Genomic DNA, 20,750 nt, shown 5'->3' on the forward strand with positions numbered 1-20,750 from the left:
TAATATCTGTTTTACAGTGGAAGCAAAATTTCACTCCAACCCACATTTTAACAATTTATGTGAATTCCTTCCACTTTTTTGGATGATTATTATCCTTACATTTATGAAGTAGAAGTAGTGCCATCTGTCCATCCAGTTACAAATTGCCACCCGGCAGTTTTAGTTGCCAACATTTGAACAATTAACCCATATATTTCATGGACTGAATGAAAGTATGTTTTATGGGTAGTCGGCGGTGGATCTAAACATGCAAACAATTTGGAGTTAGTCCCGCATTGTCGCATCTAGGAATGCATGTCCACATCTTGAGGAATATTTGGCAGGTCACATATGAGTGATGATGGGCCTGGCTCCTAATCTGTATGATAGATGCCAAAGGTGTTCGTTGGAATTGAGATCAGAGTTCCAGACTCAACCAACGATGCCTTAATGAAGCTTTGTGCACTGGGAAATGAAAAGGGCTTTCCCCCAAAAAGTCTCTCCATAATATTGCAAGCGTCAAATTGTTCAAATGTCTGAAGTTGATGTTTCTCTTTTGAAGTGTCATTCTCACTCATAATTGCACGAAGCTGTTTTGCCGTTCAGCTTTTGTCAATGAATTCAAATGAACAGCTGATTTATGTTTGCCATCTGTTTCTTGGGGACGTGTGCTCCTCTGTACCCTTCTTCTATCTCAGTTGCTCCCCTGCGGTCTTTCTAGTAAGCAGAACCACCTGTCTTCCTGTACGGGATAATTACACTTGCGTGAAAGCTCGCACAAAAGAAACTCACACATAGTCACTAGAGTGTTTTGTGATGCCAGATAAATGTTTAACCTTTCTCTTCATTAGATTTTTAACGATAACGCGAGCAAGCAGGCACAAGCACACAATGACAGCGGATGAGGCAATAGAGGCGAGAAGGAGAGAGCGGTCATTTGAAGAGTCTTTGGCAGTCCTCTATGACTTGGCAGCTACCGAGTCAGAAACACTCTCATGCCAGTTTGGGCCACGTGCCAGTTCATGCCAGCTTGAAAGCCTGAGCCATGCTTTTGAGAAAAAAAAAAAACGGTTTCATTGCATTCAACTTAAATGCTTTTTTAGGGTGTTCTGAAATATTGTACAACCTGAGCTAGAGTGATACGGAGGAAGCCTTAAAGACAAAAGAGTGCAAAGATGAAGACAACCTGCAGTGAGGTCTGCTGTTACAGAGCCTGCGGTGTATAGAATGAGGTTACTGATTTGGTTTTCAGAATCTTCATAGAAGGCCTACATGTCGGTGAGAAAAACGGTCTCAATCATTAAGTACATTGGAGTGAAAATATTTTGTGGATGAGTGTGGCTTGAACATGACTACGCAAAATAACTAAAAAAAATCAAGCCTCAGTTCAAACCCCCGAGAATTTGCCGTCAGCATCCTTACTTTTCAAGCGTGAGGTTATTTTCCATGACTTTATCTGTGGCCACGATTATTAGTTCCGATATTTAAGCTTTGTCCCCACAGTACCTGTATCAATGATTAAGTTCTATGGCAGAAAGGTGTCGGAATTCTTGCAGGAAAATTCGATGTGTCACATGCCCCAACTTTCAAAGCCATCCTTTCCACCTCATTACATGAAGGACATGGCACTTATTGCACTGCTAGTGATTGTTGGCCTTGGCTGTAAATGATGAGGTGCAGAATCTAATCATATGGACTTAATTCATAGCAATGGTGCTGCACTACTACTGCGTTTAAAAAAAATTATATTTCCATATCCCACTGTTTTCTTACTGTACTAGGTCTTTTGCAGTCCTTAGATTTAATGAGAGCTTGTTGAAATGCATTTGCCAAATGTGAAGGACAGTCGCTGCTGGTTTTAATGAACTGAACTGAATAACGGCAGCATCATCATTTTAATCCGATCAATTCATATACAGGATAGATAATCAGACAGACAGATAGAAAGATAGATAAATTGATAGATATGAATGACCTCACTAAAAGTAGCTAATGCTTGGTCATCTCTTTCTTGTTACCTAATGCTGTGGTATATTCAGTGCTATATTGTTATACTGTAATCTAAAATGGGTAAAGGCAAGAGCACCATTTTATGACTGCCATAAATTTCAGATTCATTCAGGCCACTTCAAAGGTGGGGAGGTGCGGAGGTGTAACAGCAAATTCTAAACACTGACTACAGTGGCTCCTGCTAAGAGTAAAGCAACAACTGTCACTTTCATCGACACTCAATAAATTGTATATTTATTGATTACCTTGGTAAACTAAAAACAGTAGAGGACAATCACTGACTCATGTAATGGAAAATGCAATTCATAAAATCTTGCTATATAATGTAGTTTAAGCGTATGTGCTTTTGGATGTGGATGCCTCAATGTGCACAGGTGTCATCCTCCCCCTTGCTGCCTGTTAGTTAGATTGATAGTCAAATTAATCTGCAGCTCCATCCAGGTATAAACATGCTGCCTGCTGGCCAGGATACATCCCCCTCTATTAGCACCATAACTCAATGTGCCCTGCAACAGCCTGGCCTGATCAGCGGAAGGTAATTGCATGGAGGACACTTGATTTATTGACAAGGTTGATACGGTGGATTACAAAATGATTTGGGGATTAAATCATTTTACATTTTAGGCAATTGGATTTTTTTCTGGATATTTTTTCCTAAACAAAAATGTGTATAAAACTATTTTGAGTGCAATGATAAACCCGATGTGGAATATACCTGAGCTCAACTTTGTGCTGAGTCATGTTCCGTTTCCACCATTCGGTATTGCAGTTAAATGCTTATAATAATGCCTTTATTAGTCCCACAATGGGGAAATTCGAGATTCGAACCCAGGCCTCCTGGGGAGACTGGGTCCTGAACGCGGCGCCTTAGACCACTCGGCCATCCTGGCAGCCAAATGATTTTATTCTTGTTTCTGTTAAGTCACTTTCATTATTAGTGTTTGTCCACTCACCCATTTCAGAACAACAGAAAGACAACACATAATTTAAACAAAATTTGTCCAGCCAAATATGTTAAGGTTACTTACTTACGCACACACACACACAAGTGGTTCGTATGACTCCTTCACATTTCTCGTGCTTTGGATTTCATTCGTGGGTTCTCAAGCTACCTCCAGAATTCCTAAACCATGCCTATTGTACAGCCATAAAAACTGAGAAATATCTAAAAATACAGATCTATTGATTTTTGTTTTATTAATTTCTTTTGACATATCTGGTCTTGGAACAATCCAAAAGTAATATATTTTTTTTCAAGTTACTTTAATATTATGGCACTTTTATTACATTACTAACTGCATTTTTTAACAGGTAACTAGTATCCGTATGTATGTATCTATTTTATAGTCAAATGCTCACCATGTTTGGAATAAATGGGTCATATATTCTCGTACCTACTGTTGCTGACTGTTGTGATTTCGTTTGACAGTATAACTTGATCAAGTTTCTTCTAAGAATTGATGCTAAAAAAAATAAATTGCAGCATCTATCATTCCTGGTCATATCGTATCGAACTATATTGACTATCGGAATTACTCTAGGCCACAATTTCGGTATTGGATCGTAAGTTGAAAATATTAGGAAAGTATTAGGACACTCCTACTTCAAGTCTCTCATCGCGTTTCCTCCTGCTTTCCTTAACACACCTTATCTACCTTTCTCCTCATCAGCATGTCCACCAATTCCCTAGCTTTTCATGTCATAGTGACAAGTTGTTAAGACCCACCTTAGTCTAAAATGTACACGTAGAATAAGACCAAAAAATTACAGTCCCCTGTGGTTTTCCACAGCTGTCTCCAAAGTGTCGTTCCTCATCCTAACACAATGCGAGCTCATCTAATCCATGTGACTATGCCACAATGAATCTAAGACTAATCCAGTCAATTTGGTCATCAACAGGACGGGTGAAATTGTTTGGAATGTGCTTGAGAAATTAAATATATTTCTATTCTGTTATTCTATAAAATTATTATTCAAGAGCAAATGGTCTGAGGTGGTGTAGCAGTAGCCGCTTTAGTGTCTTCATAATGTGGGAAGTTGGGGCAACTGGAAGTCTCGTAGTTCTTCTGAGTGAGGGCGTTTTAGGATCAGGGGCAAAAAAAATACTCTTCCACCAAGTTGGGACTCAACCTAGTTCTTGACTCAAGTTGAAGATAGGACGAAGGGGCACATCCATTTAGCAGCACAGGCCCCGAGTAGTTTGGTAAACAGCGTCCGGGCTACAGTGAAAAATAATTCCTTTGAATTTACCTAATTTGTCAAACTGACATTCACAATAATAGTGTATTATGTGCAAGGCGAAGAGGGTGAAATTACAGGACATTTTAATCATGTGTAACCACTGTACATGATGAAATTAAGGGATTTTTTTTTAGTGTCACCTGGTTGTATGGGTGGCGCCTCCTCTGAAATTATTAGTAATTATATTAATATTGTTTGAAGGAACGGGAGAATTGGTACTCTCAGAGCACTAGGACTTAGAGAGGGTAGACATTTATTTCAATGTGTGGGTGAGATGATGACGATGGTGATAATGATGGTGATGGTTTGCGGTATGGTCACACTTCAACATGGTGCAACACTGAATCGGAAGTGGAAGAGAAGGTGTCAAAGGGACCAGGAGTCCAGAAGGCCAAACCTGCAGTGTATGTTGAGACTCGAGAGGCGTAAAGTGGAGTTTTACTTTTTTGGCAACAGAGGGGGAAGAACCTAGCCAGCTCTCCCCTCTCGATAAAAAGTTACTGGTGTGAGATTTCTCAGATATATTGTCTGTCTCTTGACATTCTCCTAAAGTTTCTGTTCCACCCTGATGCCGTTCAGTTCCCCCTTGCATGTACTATAGCCTGGTCACCATCCTTGAAGAGTCTCTTGTGTGAGTGCGTGCATTTGTGTGTGTGTAGCTGCTCGATGTTGTTTATTGTTACTGGCAAAGAATTGTACAACTATAGTGGCAAAAACAAGTGTTTTAAAAGATCAGGTCGTCTGTGGTCCAGTTCAATATCCATGCATGCATTCTGTAGCAGTAAGTTGTGTGGAAACATACTCTCAGGGCCTCCTCTGCCTCGGGAAACCATTCCCACAAGAAGCGCGTAGTGTTGAGTTGTTTCTGTAGCTGTGACTTGTCGTATGGCTCGAGCCAAGATGTGACCAGACATACCTAATAATGTCAGCAGTTAGGCACAGCAGGTATCCTTCACATTGGCATACAAGCCAATTGTTATAATGTATGTTTGTGCCCTGGGTTGCACCATCTGTTGTTAATAAAAAAAAAAAAAAACGGCACAGGTTTGCTTCATTCTGGTCTATTTGTTCACCTTGAGCATGTGGTGAAGCCCAGTTAGCACCTGCAATGTTGAACCACAGCTCTGTAAAGCACTCTGTAGTACACTGTAGACAACACTCACAGTTGGCTTTAACATGCTCCACCAGCACAGTCAGCTTGTTGGTCCTCCATGTGACTACTGATGGGACCCATTGCTGAGATTTCCCAATCACTTAGACTTTAGCGTTGGATCTGCCCTGCAGCTTCAAAACGGGCGCTTTAGCTCTTTTGGTATGTGGGAAATGTTTTCGCCTTTGGTCAGTGTCTGGAGTCCAATCAGATAATCTCTTGAGCACTCATTTCTTTGTCTTAAAAAAATACTAAATACACGTGAAGTGCAGTGTGAAGGATAAAATATCAAAATCTAGGAGTCCCAAATTAAAAAAAAGGATAATTTGACTTGGGCAGATTTACTTGAGTTACTGTAAGGGAAGCCACCTGTGTCTGTGCCGGAAGCGAAGTTTAGATGACAATTTAATTTCCTCATGAAAGTTTTATTGAGTACGAGTCAAGATCATTGGATTCAGCTGGACTTGTAAAAAACTAAAACTCTCTATACCAGTGCAATTAATTTCCCTAAATGGCCTGACATGTTCTCCTTAAATATTTTCAATTAAATGTTTTTTTATAATAAACAATAAACTGTTTTATTTTGAGAAGCTGCAATTCGAGCATGGGATATTAATATATATATTTTAGATAATGATGTGAAATTAAGCTATAAGCAGTCATATCCAATTATGTCAGTATTCAATCAACATGCATACAGTGTGCATTTTTTTTTCTAAAGTGTGCTGATATTTTGAGCAGCCACTTACTATGTTCCTATTAATGTTACTAATAATGTATTTGTAGAGTAACTAGTTACTCAAGTTCAAGTTACATTTAAGTTACTTTTTTTAATGGTCAAACTTACTTCCATGTTGTAGCTAGTAAAAAAAAAGATATTTACAGGTAGGACATGTCTAATAGAAGCAAAAATATGTATTGGTTACGTCAGAACTGACCTGACTTAATTTTTTTCTTTAATCATTTAAAAATGTAAATAAATCATTAAAATCCAAGTCTGTTGCAATTATTTTTACTGCATTGAGACAAAGGCTCAAAGTGAATTGAAAAAAAAAATTGCATAAGACTTTAAATTTAACGGGGCATATTCTAGTTTGTCTGAAGGGTTTACACATAGCGTTGATATGGTGATTTGTGTATTGTTTTAGCTCTTTACGAAAGCAGTGTGTGGCAATTAAACTAAAGGAAATGACGCTACTCAGCCAATAACATTTTAATGAACGTTGTGAGATGGAATGACAGGTGAGAGTTGAGTAAAAACAGATGAAAAGATGAGTGAGCCACTCTTCCAGCAAAATGCTAGTGTGTCTGACTTCATATGAAAAAAGCAGAGTCCATGTCCCCTATTTTGTACCACCAGCACCCTGATCCATTTATTCATGATGCAATGACATGATGTGCTTTCCCAGAGATGGAGCCACCCATATCCGCATAAATGGAAATTAGTCCACTGAGGCATCTGACAATGCTTATTGTATCCGTATATGTAAAGGTCTTCAATAAAGACAAAACATTTTGGAAGTAGACTTCTAAAAATATACAATGGGTGCTAAATAATTATGATGCATTGAGGAGATATTAACAAAGCCAGAGTACTCAAATGTACTGGGAAAGACCGTATAAAATCAAGTTTGAGTCATTTTAAGGGCTCTCAGCCCGTCTCTTCAAAATCTAATACAATCTTATTAGGTAGTTAAAGAGATGTAGAGTAGCTGAAAGTATCAATGTGAATATTTTTTAGCAATTTAGGAAAATGCGGTAAGTGCTGTAGCTAATACAAAAAAAAGTAGTTTGACCCTTGCTCTTCCGTGACATCAAGGGGAAAAAGTACATATTGTATCCACTGCCTGAAATTGTGAAAAGGGAAGTATGTGTTATTTAAGGTATTCATATCTTATTCAAACATCTTTTTAATTTCTTTTTACCTTCATTATGCACTCGATTGATATATTAAAAAAACATTGGAGTTGCTCATGCATGGATGTGGAAAGTACCAGATTAGCATAGAAGCCATCCAATCAGAGGTGGAAATGAACACCCACAATATTTCTAAGATTTAATTTCCACTCAAAACTGCGTCATTAGCCTCCCGCTGATGCCACTTTTGTCTGCCTTCCATTATAACGCACATGCGCAGTAGTGGTAATCCACGTTGGTCATGATGTAGCAGGAAAAGCTGCGGCTAGCTAAGAACTTTTGAATACAAAGCCAAAAATGTTCTTATTGCCAGGTCCCGTGTTGTGATGCGGCATAGCTTTTGGTCCAATTTTGCAGTTCACTAAATATCAACAGCTACAAATTTTACCCACAAGCTTGCGAAATGTGTAACGATAGCAAGTACGAAGCCCTCTCGTCACACAATGCGGACGGCGCTGCCATCCCCAATAAAATCAGCTCTTCTTCATTTACTGTATGTTTTTCTTGTTGTATTTGAAACCGCATAATCATTACCGCTGATTGTCTTTTACTAAATCAAAATGTTATTTTCAGGTTTATTTTTAATATCAGCATTTAGAAATTAAGGCAAAGTACGCATGTGGTATGGAAGCGATTCAAGCTTTCTGTTCAATGGATTTGCTTCAATCCACACAAAGCTTATATACAGTAGCTGAAATTCCAGTACACACCCACATGCTGATAGCGGCAGAAACACAATTTACATTCAGAAAGGATGTATAGAATGCACAACATGCTTCTGACGTGAGGATAAGCGGTTTGGAAAATGGATGGATGGATGCAAGATATCCATTCAAATTTAAACGTGTATATATATATATGTGTGTGGGTGTGTGTGTCTTAAGTGTGAATAATGTTCTACCATAAATATTTCCATGCTTAGATTTTAATGTTATTATTCAGTGCCTGTTGCGGGGAGGATCTGATTTTTTTTCCCCTTTTAATTCACATTTTTCCTTACGGTTTGAAGTTAACTGATCTCAATCCATTTACAAGAAAATGTGATAAAAACAGAGTTTGACAAGTCTGAAGACTGAGTCATAGAGTCTAAAGTAAATATGTGTGATAATTTGAAATGGACAGCGGCATCAATTAAAAAAATAAAGTGAACGTTTTGCCAGGAAATCTGCACAGAGGTCAACACATATAAAGGTTCACAGATGACAATGTTTTTAAAAACAGACGGACAAAATCAGAGGAGCATGCCGGTAAAGGTAAGTGAATCACTGGAGGAGAAAACAAGATGCTGCAGGCTAGAGACGATTGATGAAGAGGAGACAAACTGAGGGATAGACGGATGAAAGGCTTTTCATTCTCCTTTTTAATGCTCAGTGGTCCTTTTAGGTCACTGACTGGAAAAATCCTTGTGTGTGTGTGCGTGAAGTGAGAATAACAGAGATCAATGAGGTCTTTTGTGTCTGGAGGTGAACTTGGCAAAACACACACACATATGAACACGCAAGCGCGCACACCCACATACACGGGAAACAATTAACCTTAGAGATTTTGACGTCTAACAATGTGTTGCATCATTGCATCATACAGATCACATCTTGAGTTTGCACAATTTTTAGTGATGCAATCATACATGCCTGTATCGAATGGTTTCATACAGTGGTCGCGGTTTGGTGTGCACGGCATTGAACGATATACGCGTTTTTATTCTCATCCATATCGCTACAACAACTCATTCCCACAACTCAAATGGCTCGCGAGTTTGCTGTGTAATTAGCAAAGATAACAATCAATCTTACTCCCAGGTGTCATAAGAAGACACAATAATTTGAGACCAAAAGTAGCAATAATTTATTACACGACTTGAAACAACTATGTCACCCCTGCCTGCACAAAATAAGACATGTCAACAAACACAGTTACTGTTTAAATATTCACGTTTCAATTGAAACTACAGCAAAGCATGCTACAAATTTACGAATAACTCATTGCAAAGCCCAGATGACATAAAAACTACTAATCATGTAGAAAAGCCCCAAAAATTAATTATTCTTTAAGAGAAATATATTTTTTATGTAATCAAATTCTTTAATAAATAAACAAGATGTGCAAAAATAACGTGTTTTGAGAAGCTTTTTGTAAAGTTAATGAGTTGTAGGTCATTATATATTGCAAATTCATTCAAAAGCATTAGCTTGACTTACTTTTTTTCAGCAAGGCCACTCGAGGCTACGCCTACATCGCTCATCCGCAAATAAAGTGTCTAGTGCAGCCATACTTGGCTGTGGAGTCGGCCTTCTCGTTGCAACTTTGGTGCTGGAACTTTGGAATTTGAAAGTCTGTCCATTCATCCATCCATCCATTTTGTGTCCTGCATATCCTCACTTGGGTCATGTGCGGGCATGTCCTACACTTCACTAAGGCACGACAATCTTGGTTGTAGTGAAGCTCGTTATCCAACATTGACGCTCCGCGATGCTGAACGTTCAAAAGGACCACCCCCAGGTTTCGTCGATGAAGTGTTTATCCGAAATCGACGCCCACTCGCACCTCAAAGCTGGCGGCTGTAAGCGGTGGCGGACGCGAATGGCACTGAGCCGCATGCCTGAACGAAGCTCTCCTCCAAATCTCGACTAACAATCAGCATAACATGTTTGCTGTGTTTGCTTTTTAGGAACTCTACATACTGCATGAAGGTGTCTATGTCCATGACTGTGGAGGAGAGCGATGAGGGGAAATGCTTCAGCAGCAACATCCGCTATCTGGAGAAAGCCGAAGTTACCCACAGCAAAATGATCACATGTCGTGATATAGATGACTATTTGGCTCCATACAAGCAACCTCAAATGACCTGGTACAAGGTATGTCACATGAACGCACCTGAGACGAGAGTAACCGACCCTTTTTTTCTGTCAATTTACCAGTCCAATGTGTGTCCTATCAGGAGTGTGAGCGGGTTGAATGGAGAAGTTCAGTTATCGTCAACAATACTCACATCTGGATCCCTGAGGTAGAGGAGGAGGATGGGGGGAATTACACATGTGAGTTGCAGTATGGATCAAGACTGGTGCGGAGGACAACACAGCTCAAAGTCACAGGTAGGACACAGTCCATTCATGGAGAAATGTATGGTATGGTCAAGAGGATGATGGATGGAATGACCGTCTCTGCTACATATTTGAATTTATTAACTCTGAGAACATGGCACAAGATCTCAAAACCAAGCACAAAATGAGATTCAACTTCCCTACGGAGCCACAATCTCCAGCACCACTGAAAAGACCTTACCAAGGTTGCTGAAGAGTGTGATCCCCTTGTAGTTGGAACAGACCAGTTTGCCATGGCCGACCCTGCCAATGGCCAAAAGCCCCAGAAAACCTAGCTCCCAAGGTCATTGGGACTCACAAACCCCTCCACCATGATAATGTGATGGCTCAGGCAGGAAAGAACAATTGCAAATGACAGAAAAGTCAGATGCATAGAATTTTGGATATTGTTCTCTGAATATCTCCCAAAGACTACATGGTTTGCTGTTTTGAGCTGTTCTGAGGATCACATACACATCCATAGCCTTTCTCTGGAGCAGGCCCAGATTTCAGAAACATCTCTTTTAAAGTCTGATTTCTGCCAAATTCACTGGGATACTGAGCCTTTTATGGTATGAGACCCGGGTTACTACCTAAATCAGGGCGCTTAGTGTCATGATCTATAGAAAAAGCCTGTTGCTGGCCTTTGGCCGCTGTTGTCACAGAAATTGGTTCCCTGGTGCTGGTATGGGTGATGGCCTCTCAAGATGCAAATGTCTTCAAAATGTTTTTAGTCAGTGTGCAATCCATAACTGCAGCATCCATTATTGGACAGATGCAGAAACTCAGTAAAATATCATTATGATCTAAATCACTTTGAAAGTTTTCTTCTGTTAACGATGCAAAATACTTTTTTGTACATCACTGGCTCTATTTATAGAGTTGTGTTTTTGTGCCTTTATCACATTCCCGGATAAAACATATGTAGTTTCAAGCTTCATTGTGCATTGTTTTGACTTAAGCCTGAGTTGGCAGTGACATCTGACTTGCATCTGCAGTTTAGTGTAAGTTTATCTGTGAAGGGATATGGATTGCAGTGCCTGCGATTGAGTCCATGTCTGTTTGTGTTTTGTTTTGGTGAGTGCAATTTCAATGTGTTGCCTTTGAGCAATGAAAGCACACTGTTATATTCTCTGGTGCAAGTTTATAACTAAACACTGTCTTTGCTCTGCGGACATGTGACATCATAGTGGAACATCATATTTTCTGCTAAATGTACAAATTTTGGACATTTAATTGTCATGTCATTGTCATTATCCACGCCGCTTATCCTGATTTGCTTTTTTTTTTTCAACTTGTTGCCATAGATGCATTTTAGTCACAGGTGTTTGTGCTGTTCAACCAGGAACTGTGGATGAAGATTGCTTCATTAGTTTTTTTTGGTAGCAGCCAGTCAGCTAGCCACTGATTGGGTTGGAACCATATTCATTTCACTTGTGATTAGAAAGGTAGAGTGCTTTTGTGGGTTTTAGATTGTTATTTAGTATTTGGTTCAAGATTGTTATAATTAACATAAACTGATGAAATAACAAAAACTACGATTGAAAGGAAACATTTTTGTTAACAAAATGAATATACACCCAAGGTTAACAGTAAGATCTTTTCGTACGCTAACCTTGACTGTAATTGTTAATTGCTCTCCTGACCGCAGCAGTGGTGTTACCCTGTTAATTGCAGGGGCTAATGGCTGCCCGCTGAATGTCTGAAAACTCAACCAATCGCCACCAAAATTCAGATCCACATTCGTACTCTTGTGCGCTTGAACCTATAAAATTATAATAACGGCACAATGCAATTGGGGCAACAAATCCGAGGTCAACCAGCTTTTGGGGACAGATTGTGTCTGACTAGAGGTTCTGCAGTATTGGTCATCGCATTTTCACAAACAGAGTCATCCTTTGTCCATCATCGAACATCACTAAAGAAAGGCAAATTGAATTGCCTTCATATGTACATTTTTTTGTATATGGACAGTGGGTGACAAATAAAATAGAAAATCCATCCATCAAGCCATCAATTTTATAAACTTCTGATCCTCACCAGTGACATCATTGAGCTGCATTTTATCCCAACCTTTTTAGGCAAGAGGCACAGTACACATTAAACTGGTCTTCAGCCAATGGTTTGGGTCACTTGAATAGTACAGAGCAGCACATGATACGAAATGTTTTATACTGTTAGTACGTTGCAATTACCGTAATTTTTGCCCATGCCAAATGAGTATCTTTTTCCGGCCATATTAGTATTTTGTTGCTCTATTTTTTTTTCTCTGTTTGTTTATTTCACTCTCCACCAATCCAAGCATTTCTTCTGACACACTCAATAGAATGGTAGAAAGCATTAGGACTAAAAGAGTAACAAAGTAAATTAAAGTAAGATTATTCTATTATGACTGGATTGTCAGTGAATAAATGGGGGTCTCGTAACCCTGTCGCAACTCCACTACATGATGACTGGGCAGGAATTCAAATATTACATTTTTAACATTTTTATTCTTGAAAGGAATGAATGAGCCCAACGTGAGGCTGCACTGAGCGTCCTGCGCCTGAGGCCCGCACTGCGCCTTTGGTGTGTGACATGCTGAAACTAGCGCTGTCTGTGGAGGCTAATTTCTCTGACTTTTCAAATTGACTAATTATTGTCTAGACTGCCAAGCAAAATCACGACCAACAAAGGTCATATATATATATTTATATAATTAGTGGCCATTCCTAAATATCATTTCTATTTATATTTAAAGACTTAGTGTGGAGTATGTTCAGATAATGCCAAATAAAATGTTTTGTGTCACAAGTAAAGAAATACACCTAATACAAATATTTAAGCATGACTGTTTTTTATTTGGTCTATTTGACAAAATAATCGGAGATTCTGCTGAGCGACAAACCCAGAAGTGTGACGTTATTCAAAGGCAACTATGGCACAGCTCAACATAGAAAGTGTATTAAGTCAGAAATTGACTCATAAAGCGAAATCTTAAACATATCTTAGGGCATCCAGGTATTTGAAGAGTTGGAGGAAGAGGCGCTTGTTGAAATTATGTTGGTTGGACCATACATGCACGAGCCAGATGCTCAGCAGACCGAAAATATTGTGCGGCTGTCAAATCAGCCTTCCGATAGGACGATTCACATGGGCAGGACATTTTGGCAGAAAACTGGAGTGGAGACTAGATTCATCGAGACTGGAAGAATGTATAGGCTGGGGTTATTTGCTTTGCGTTATTGTTTTAAATTTGATGTTCTGCCGTGCTGAAAAAAACAAGGTGAGATTACCTACTTGCTGAATTTATTCTGGTAGTGCTGAGACCACACGTTATAGTGGATTGGTTTCTACGTTGTCATTGATAAGGTATTTCAGGGATATATACACACTTGCTGTTCAACTCTCTACTTAACACCTTAAGGTAAAACTAATTTTAACAATCTTGTAATAGTATCCCTGTTAGGATCAGAAGGTGGAGGAAGAGGAGGACCCAAAATGCAGGGAAGCCAGGCAAGGGTAACTTAAAGGCAATTTAATTAATGAAATAATAGGTAGTGATGGGTCCAGCGACACTGAGGCGTCGATGCGCACGCCGAGCTTCCAGGGCAAACCCCCTGTCCGTGCGCGTACCGCTTTGAGAAAGTCACGTGACCACTACCAGAATCGTGTCGACACAGCGGTCGCGCGCCAAACTGTGTTCATAAGGAAGCGCATCTGTCAACAGGATGGACGCTCAAAACAAGCATTGAGTTATTGGCGCGTTACTTTGCATTAAATATCCGCAAGATGGAAGACGTCACTGTTGATGCGCACTCAGAGGTGCTGCGCTATATGTGAGCTGGACACGTTGCACGTACAGAAGACCCGCTCTTATACTGGAAGTCCATGGAGGCAACGTTCCCTCACCTATTTATATTAGCCACAGAGGCGTTGTGCACACCGGCCTCTTCAGTGCCTTGTGAGAGGATCTTCTCAAAGGCGGGGGAAATTGCCTCAAAAAAGAAATAGACTGAATAACAAAACGCTGGAGAAACTATTTTTTTTTAAATAAAAATCTTTAATTACAATGAGTCCATTGTCATTCACAACACTTTTACTTGGGCATTCAGACAGATGTTCTCTTAATTTATCAACTGCGTCTCGAATATCAAAGATTCTTTTATGAAATTGCGTGTATGTAAAATTAATGTGAAAGCAAATGCCTACTCAGAATCAGAAATCCCTTTGTCATTGTACTCAAGTGTGCAAAGAGATTAGAGAGCCCCCCTCTCCAGTGCAATACAACAATAATTCAGTTAAATATATAAATTAGATAAATAAGAGAATAATTAGTGCGATGGAAAGTAATACGAAATAGGATATATAAAAACACATCACGTCGCTAATCAATGGAATTGGATCAAATTAGTTTGACAGATCAGTGTCAGATGACCCTGTCAAATATTTCCTGCAAGTCCACCAGGTGTCAGTATTCAGCAACACAGTGTCAACACAGTGTCAATACATTGTGTCACTGTGTTGAAACGATACAGGATGCCTCATCTACCCATCACTAAAGGGCAAACAAGGTACTAGGAGAAACAAACGTATCAAAGTGCAAAATAACGAAGACGAACAAAACGTGACTAGACATAACAAAACTTGACTAGGATACCGGGACAGGAACCAGGGATAAGCGACAATGACAAGGATCCATGAGCACAGAGCGTGAACGAGGAACAAAGAGCGACAGTGACATCCAAAAAAAAAAAAAAAAAAGGGCAATGCACCGACCCGAGTAGTAAAGACGCGTTTAAGTAGTGAGTTAATTAAACGAGTAACAGGTGCGTGGCAGGTGGGCGCGTCTCTCCAGCAGCGAGGTAATCAAGGAGTCCACGAGTAACAGGTGCGTGGCTGGTGGGCGCATCTCTCCAGCCAACACGGCACGCGCTGGAAGGAAACGCCCCCACGCCCGTTGAACAAACGAGACATGACGGAAACGGACCATGACAATCAATAATAATTAATGTACTTTCAACAAAATGCTAGACCATTTAACACCTTCAAATATTTTGTTGATTTGAAATGTTTTTGATTCATCCTTGCAATTCATGTGTTGCACTTAGTTCCAATGTTCACATTTGTGGTGTGTAACAACTCGTCTTCCTTACCCAACTTTATATGTCCTATTGTCTCACCCGTGAATGGTTTATATGTTTACCAATATGTAGTAACTTTTTTAGAAACACACAATCTCCTTGACCTTTTGTGTTTGCTGACTGAACCCAAAAGAGTTTGTCTCACGTTATATGGCTGCTGGGTCGATTGGCGAGATTTTGTGACGTTATGTGAGTACTATATATATTTGGGACCAAATAGATAAACCATTATTCACACTCACAATCACACATATAGAGTCTTTAATTAACCTAAGTAGCATGCTTTTGGAATGTGAAAGGAAATACCTGGAGAAAACCCACACAATCCTGGGGAACACATGTAAACTCCACACAGGAACGCCAGATCCTGTATTGCAGCCCTCGGAAGTGTGGGCTATGATGCGTGAACCACTCGCCCACCAGGCTTCACCCAAAAAAATGGAAACACAAGTGACTACTTTGTTGTAGACTGATCAATAGCTTTAATTCAAAGAGAAGTCTTCCGGAATGTTTTTTTAATCGTGGTTTGGTGTCTTTCAACTCAGTGAAATAGCCTGTGGAAAAATGATGAAATAACAGATGCCAAAGTTTGGCGCTAACAACTAATTTATGGACATGCTCTACCTTGGAGCCATAAATCATAGTAACAGCATCAGTGGCCCATAAGAGCGAAAGGCCAAAGATGTACTGGAGCAATATTGCAATCAAGAGAGCCCCGTGCTGAATTAAACGCTTTAGTCAACATGTTTTTTTTCTACTGCTTAATATTACGATATATGACGTGTGACTTTTATTTTGGATTTGGAATGTTCACACTCAGTCTTCATCCAACTTTTTATACAGTAGATCACCTTTTTTCTTTTCAAGGTATATAAAAAAATAGCAGTGTTATTGGGGGGAAAAAAACAAAACAAAAACTACTGTACGCTCGCTTTTTGTCAGATTTCAATTATTTTTTTTTTATTTCTCTGTATTAAGGCTTTGAAGTCTATGGTAAATTGATATTGTGAGATTATAAAGTGTATATACATTGTAGAAACTGAGAAGGAAATTAGAGTCATGTATAGTCAAGACAAAAAAAAAACTTAAAAAAAATAAAAAATAATTATTTAATTGTCAATACAATAAGTAATTGCATTTAAGTCAGAAGAAAAATAAATGAATAGCCACAAAATGAGACACTTCTCATATATCTCAGTATTTAGCTCGAGTTGTGAAGGAATCTGCATCTCACATATAAACGTGACAAGAATGTAACCCCTGAAATTAAAAAAAGGGCCACCAGTCACTACGTGTAGCACACAGTTATGTGTAATCTTTATCATTGTCCAAAGCCATGTTTTTAAATTGCTTTGATCATATTTTGGTGTGCACATTATATCAAGCAAACGTTCTTTTGCAAGCTGTCTGGTAGATGTCCTTCAAAATGCTATTTATTTTTGGAATTGCCATCCACGCCATGCATATAAATGTTCCTGAAAAATCACTAAATTGCAGAAGTTTTCAGTTTTTCCTGGTCAAATCACACTTTGGCCTGTCCACTTCTTAGGGCTTAATCCTAAAGACACAGACTGTGGCAGGGAGCCTCAATTAAAAGCTCAATCAAATCAAATACAAATTTGCATCTTCTCCACAAATCCTGCAAATCTCTTCTGGTAAACAAACTGTTGATTCCCTCATTATGTTTACGTGATCACAACAGGGGATACCATAATATTGCGTGGAACTTGTGACAGCACCCATGGGGAACAAAAAAACGGCATGACAGTGTATATATAGTACGTCATCTTCATTTGACGGCAATTGACTGGACTTTAGCATGTGCTAGTGAAGCCCAATAGGTGGCTTGAAAATAGAATCTTATGGAGCCATTACCCCTCGAATGGGAATTTAAATTTGAGTAGTGGTCCCAAAGGACATTCTGCTATCCAATAGAGCAACAACAACTAAAATAATATAATAGTAAAATAAGAATAATCTAATCCAAAAATGTAAAGAAACTTATGATGCTGATGTAGTCTTGTAACTGGATAACATCAGGTTGGTAAACTGGAACATAAGACAAACACCCAAGAAGAAAAGGTCTCCAAAAATAAGAAGCAGTATTATAATCCAATAATCCAATGTTATTGATCAAGAGTGAGGGTGTCTTTATATTTATATGTCTGTGCGTGCGTGCATGTGTGTATTTGCAGTTTTGGTACATCTTCACCAATTATACGTTAGCTGCCGAAAGAACGTTTACCATGTCCTGCTTCAGATCTTGGATTTGGATGCCAGCGATTTCATCTTGGTACTCTCAGATGATGTTATACTTGAATGAATCAGCCTCGAACACATCTGCCAGTGTCTTTTATCCTTGATCCTTGAGTTGCTTGTGTGTCTTTTGACAGCGGCTTTTAATCACAGTGCTTTCAATATTAAATAGAGCATTGTAGAAAAGGCACAACCACTGCCTGTAGATGAGCTGGTGGCTATGGTATTTATTCCTGTAAACTCTTTCGCTGGAATGGTGGGCTGGAAATAGTTCCAATGTTCTGCAACTAGAATATGTTCTGTAAGACTAAGCCCCGATTTGCTTCATTCACGTTCAGCTTTTAATTAGCAGCTGTGCCTCAAGGGAGTGGGCCAATCTTTTGTGTTTGCAGTAGTGTTTAGATGTTGATTTGCTGGAATGTCTGACTCTAGAAAATATACAACATGGAATTTCAAAGGGTTGGATGCAGAAGCCTTTTGAAAACAGAATTTTCAGAAATCTCTATAAACCCTTTGTCATTCGGGTTGTGAACACTTAGACAAGTCCGGGGTGTCAAATGTACGGCCCACGGGCTGGATCAGTCTCGTAAACTGTTTTAATGCGGCCCGCGGGATGATTTTTGTAAAGCCCGGCACACACATGGCACCATCGGCGTAGCAACATCGACGCCGGGCACGGATGGCTCCTGAGATCCGATGGCGCTGTTTTCCGCACACTCTGCGCCGTTGGCATGGGATGATGCGAACATTCAAGATGGTGACCAATTGACATACCTTGTTCAGAATTGAGAGAGGCTAAAAAGTGTCCTCGTCCATCGCTTTGTACCGTTTGTGCTTCTCCTTATATTCTGGGGCCGTGACATCATTAAAGGCAGAAGTAATTGTGCCAATGATCAAATAATTTATATTTTGGGAGAGCCTCCAAAATATACTGACAGGGCTCTGCCTGATTTGGCTTCTGTGCCCCGCACTGGCGCCGAAATGATCAAAAATGTTTGATACTTGGCACTGATGGCACTAAAATAATCAAACCTGTTTGATACTCTACACTGATGGCATTAACCTTTGCTTTGCACAACAACAGAAAGGATTTAAAAAGTGAATTAATCCACCAGGATTATAGTTAAAGTAAATCATTTTAGGATAAGAAATCCCAACGGAGTTATTAGCCAGCATCCCGTCATCTTGGTCTGCTGCTGGCGTGCAGAGCATGCTCTGCTCACATGAATTCATAAATAAAGCCTACAGCTCAGTATTTATTGTTCATTTTGTATTTTAAAAGTTACATTTTTCAAGTGTTTACACATGGGGGGGGGGTTTGTAATTACTTAACAGAGGCTTGAAAAAAAAACCTGTGTGGGTAAGAAACAATGGTAGTCTTGGCAACTAAATTTCACTTTACAATAACAAGGACATTAATCGACCAGGACTGTACCTTTGACTACAATGCGATGAGGGATTCTAGTTAAGGTAACCATTTTAAGATACAAAGAAAAACTTTTAACATAGTTATTAGAACGATGCGTGCACACTGCTGTTGCAGGAAGGACGGCAGGGTACACACAAGCCAACTAAATGTAAAGGGTTGCAAAAATTATTTTAAAAAACTAACATTGCCAGATGGAAAGCAACATTTTGAATCTTATGGGATTCCAGAGTGGGAGGAAAATGTAACAAATTGGCCCAAAGTTCATCTTTATTTAATGGGGAAACCAAGTGTTTACACTACAGAGAAAACTGATGCCCTACTTGAGCTATCGACAACATAAAGGAGAACTTCAAACTCACAGCAACTCGACTTGCATGGCAGGCTGAGGAACATAACCAGCTAGTCTGCTTGTCTGTGTTTCTAATTATTATATTAATTCAAAGGGAACTGAGAATCTTGCCAAATTGCTGTGACTATGATCTTGGTGGGACCACACTGGAGGGCAACTTTTTGGTTGCTGAGGGAAACACGGTTGAGGTTAACATCACAAACTATAATGCGAATGAATTAAAAGCTAAAGTTAGATGGACCCCATGTGCACTGAAGCTCATCGCTGAATGAGTTTTCAACCAGTCTAGCAGTAATAGTGATCACCTTGCCATTATTCCACGATTCCTGACCACTTGCTCACCAGTTCAAGAAGTAGAAGTTAAGTACATGTGGTTATACTGTATCACTGATCTATTTTCTCCACATCAGAAAAAAAACAATTGCTAGCAAACGTCATCTTCTATAATAAGGAATTACATGGATGTGTGAAATTCTTCACCTTTTATATTACACATGCCAAAGAAAAAAAACTAAATATTGGTCGTTTTGAACATTATCATCAAATCCTGCTGTCCTTTACTTCGCAGACTTAGCCCAACATCTTTTTCTCCATGAACTCAAATGTTCTGTCCCTATTTTCCCTGCTCTCGCTGCCCGGTACCCAGTTAAAATCACAAAAGATACAAACAAACAAACAAAAAAAGTCTCATGCATTTTTCAGAACTGTCTCTGACTACAATGCGCATTGGGGAAGAATAGAACATTCTGACAAAATGTAATGCCAGTGAGAATGCTTGTGTTGAAGCAAGTCAGGGTTTGCATCTATGGATACAGCGACAAACAGAGAGGGGATTACAGTGCACCACAAAATGTTCGAAAACATCTCGCTGGAATATTTTGAGCCCCTTGCTACATTACAAACAAACACACAGGTTTTTCTCTCGGGTAGTCTTCCGGATCACTCTGTCCGCATATGTTAACGTCCCACAATGCCTTTGTTTTCCCTTGATTGCCTACTTTTTTCTTCTCTTCTCTTTCCCATTCCTTTGATACTCTGCCCATTTTTCTTTTTCTCTCTCTCACCATTTCCTGTCCTTCAGTTTTGTCATTCTTCCTGTGACTTTTCTGCTCTCACACTCCTTCACGTGACACTTTCACAATTGGACACACAATGTAATGAGAGTGTTCGTGTGTGTGGGTGTGTGTGTGTGTTTGCGTTTGCGTGCACACTCGGC

General features: G+C 39.5%; 1 protein-coding gene across 5 annotated transcripts in view; it reads left to right on the plus strand.

Moving 5' to 3' along the window:
• Window positions 1-20,750, plus strand: part of il1rapl2 (interleukin 1 receptor accessory protein-like 2) — a 298,580-nt gene that overhangs the window by 205,862 nt on the left and 71,968 nt on the right. For all 5 annotated transcript variants that reach the window (XM_088294330.1, XM_088294331.1, XM_088294335.1 and 2 more), the window contains 2 exons: window positions 9,966-10,152; window positions 10,236-10,389. In XM_088294330.1, coding sequence (XP_088150456.1) covers window positions 9,966-10,152; window positions 10,236-10,389 — 341 coding nt within the window. The remainder of the gene's footprint in view (window positions 1-9,965; window positions 10,153-10,235; window positions 10,390-20,750) is intronic.

Source organism: Idiotropiscis lumnitzeri, chromosome 4 (assembly GCF_059441095.1).
Source record: "Idiotropiscis lumnitzeri isolate Australia: NSW breed Sydney's pygmy pipehorse chromosome 4, RoL_Ilum_1.0, whole genome shotgun sequence".
Taxonomy (NCBI): domain Eukaryota; kingdom Metazoa; phylum Chordata; class Actinopteri; order Syngnathiformes; family Syngnathidae; genus Idiotropiscis; species Idiotropiscis lumnitzeri.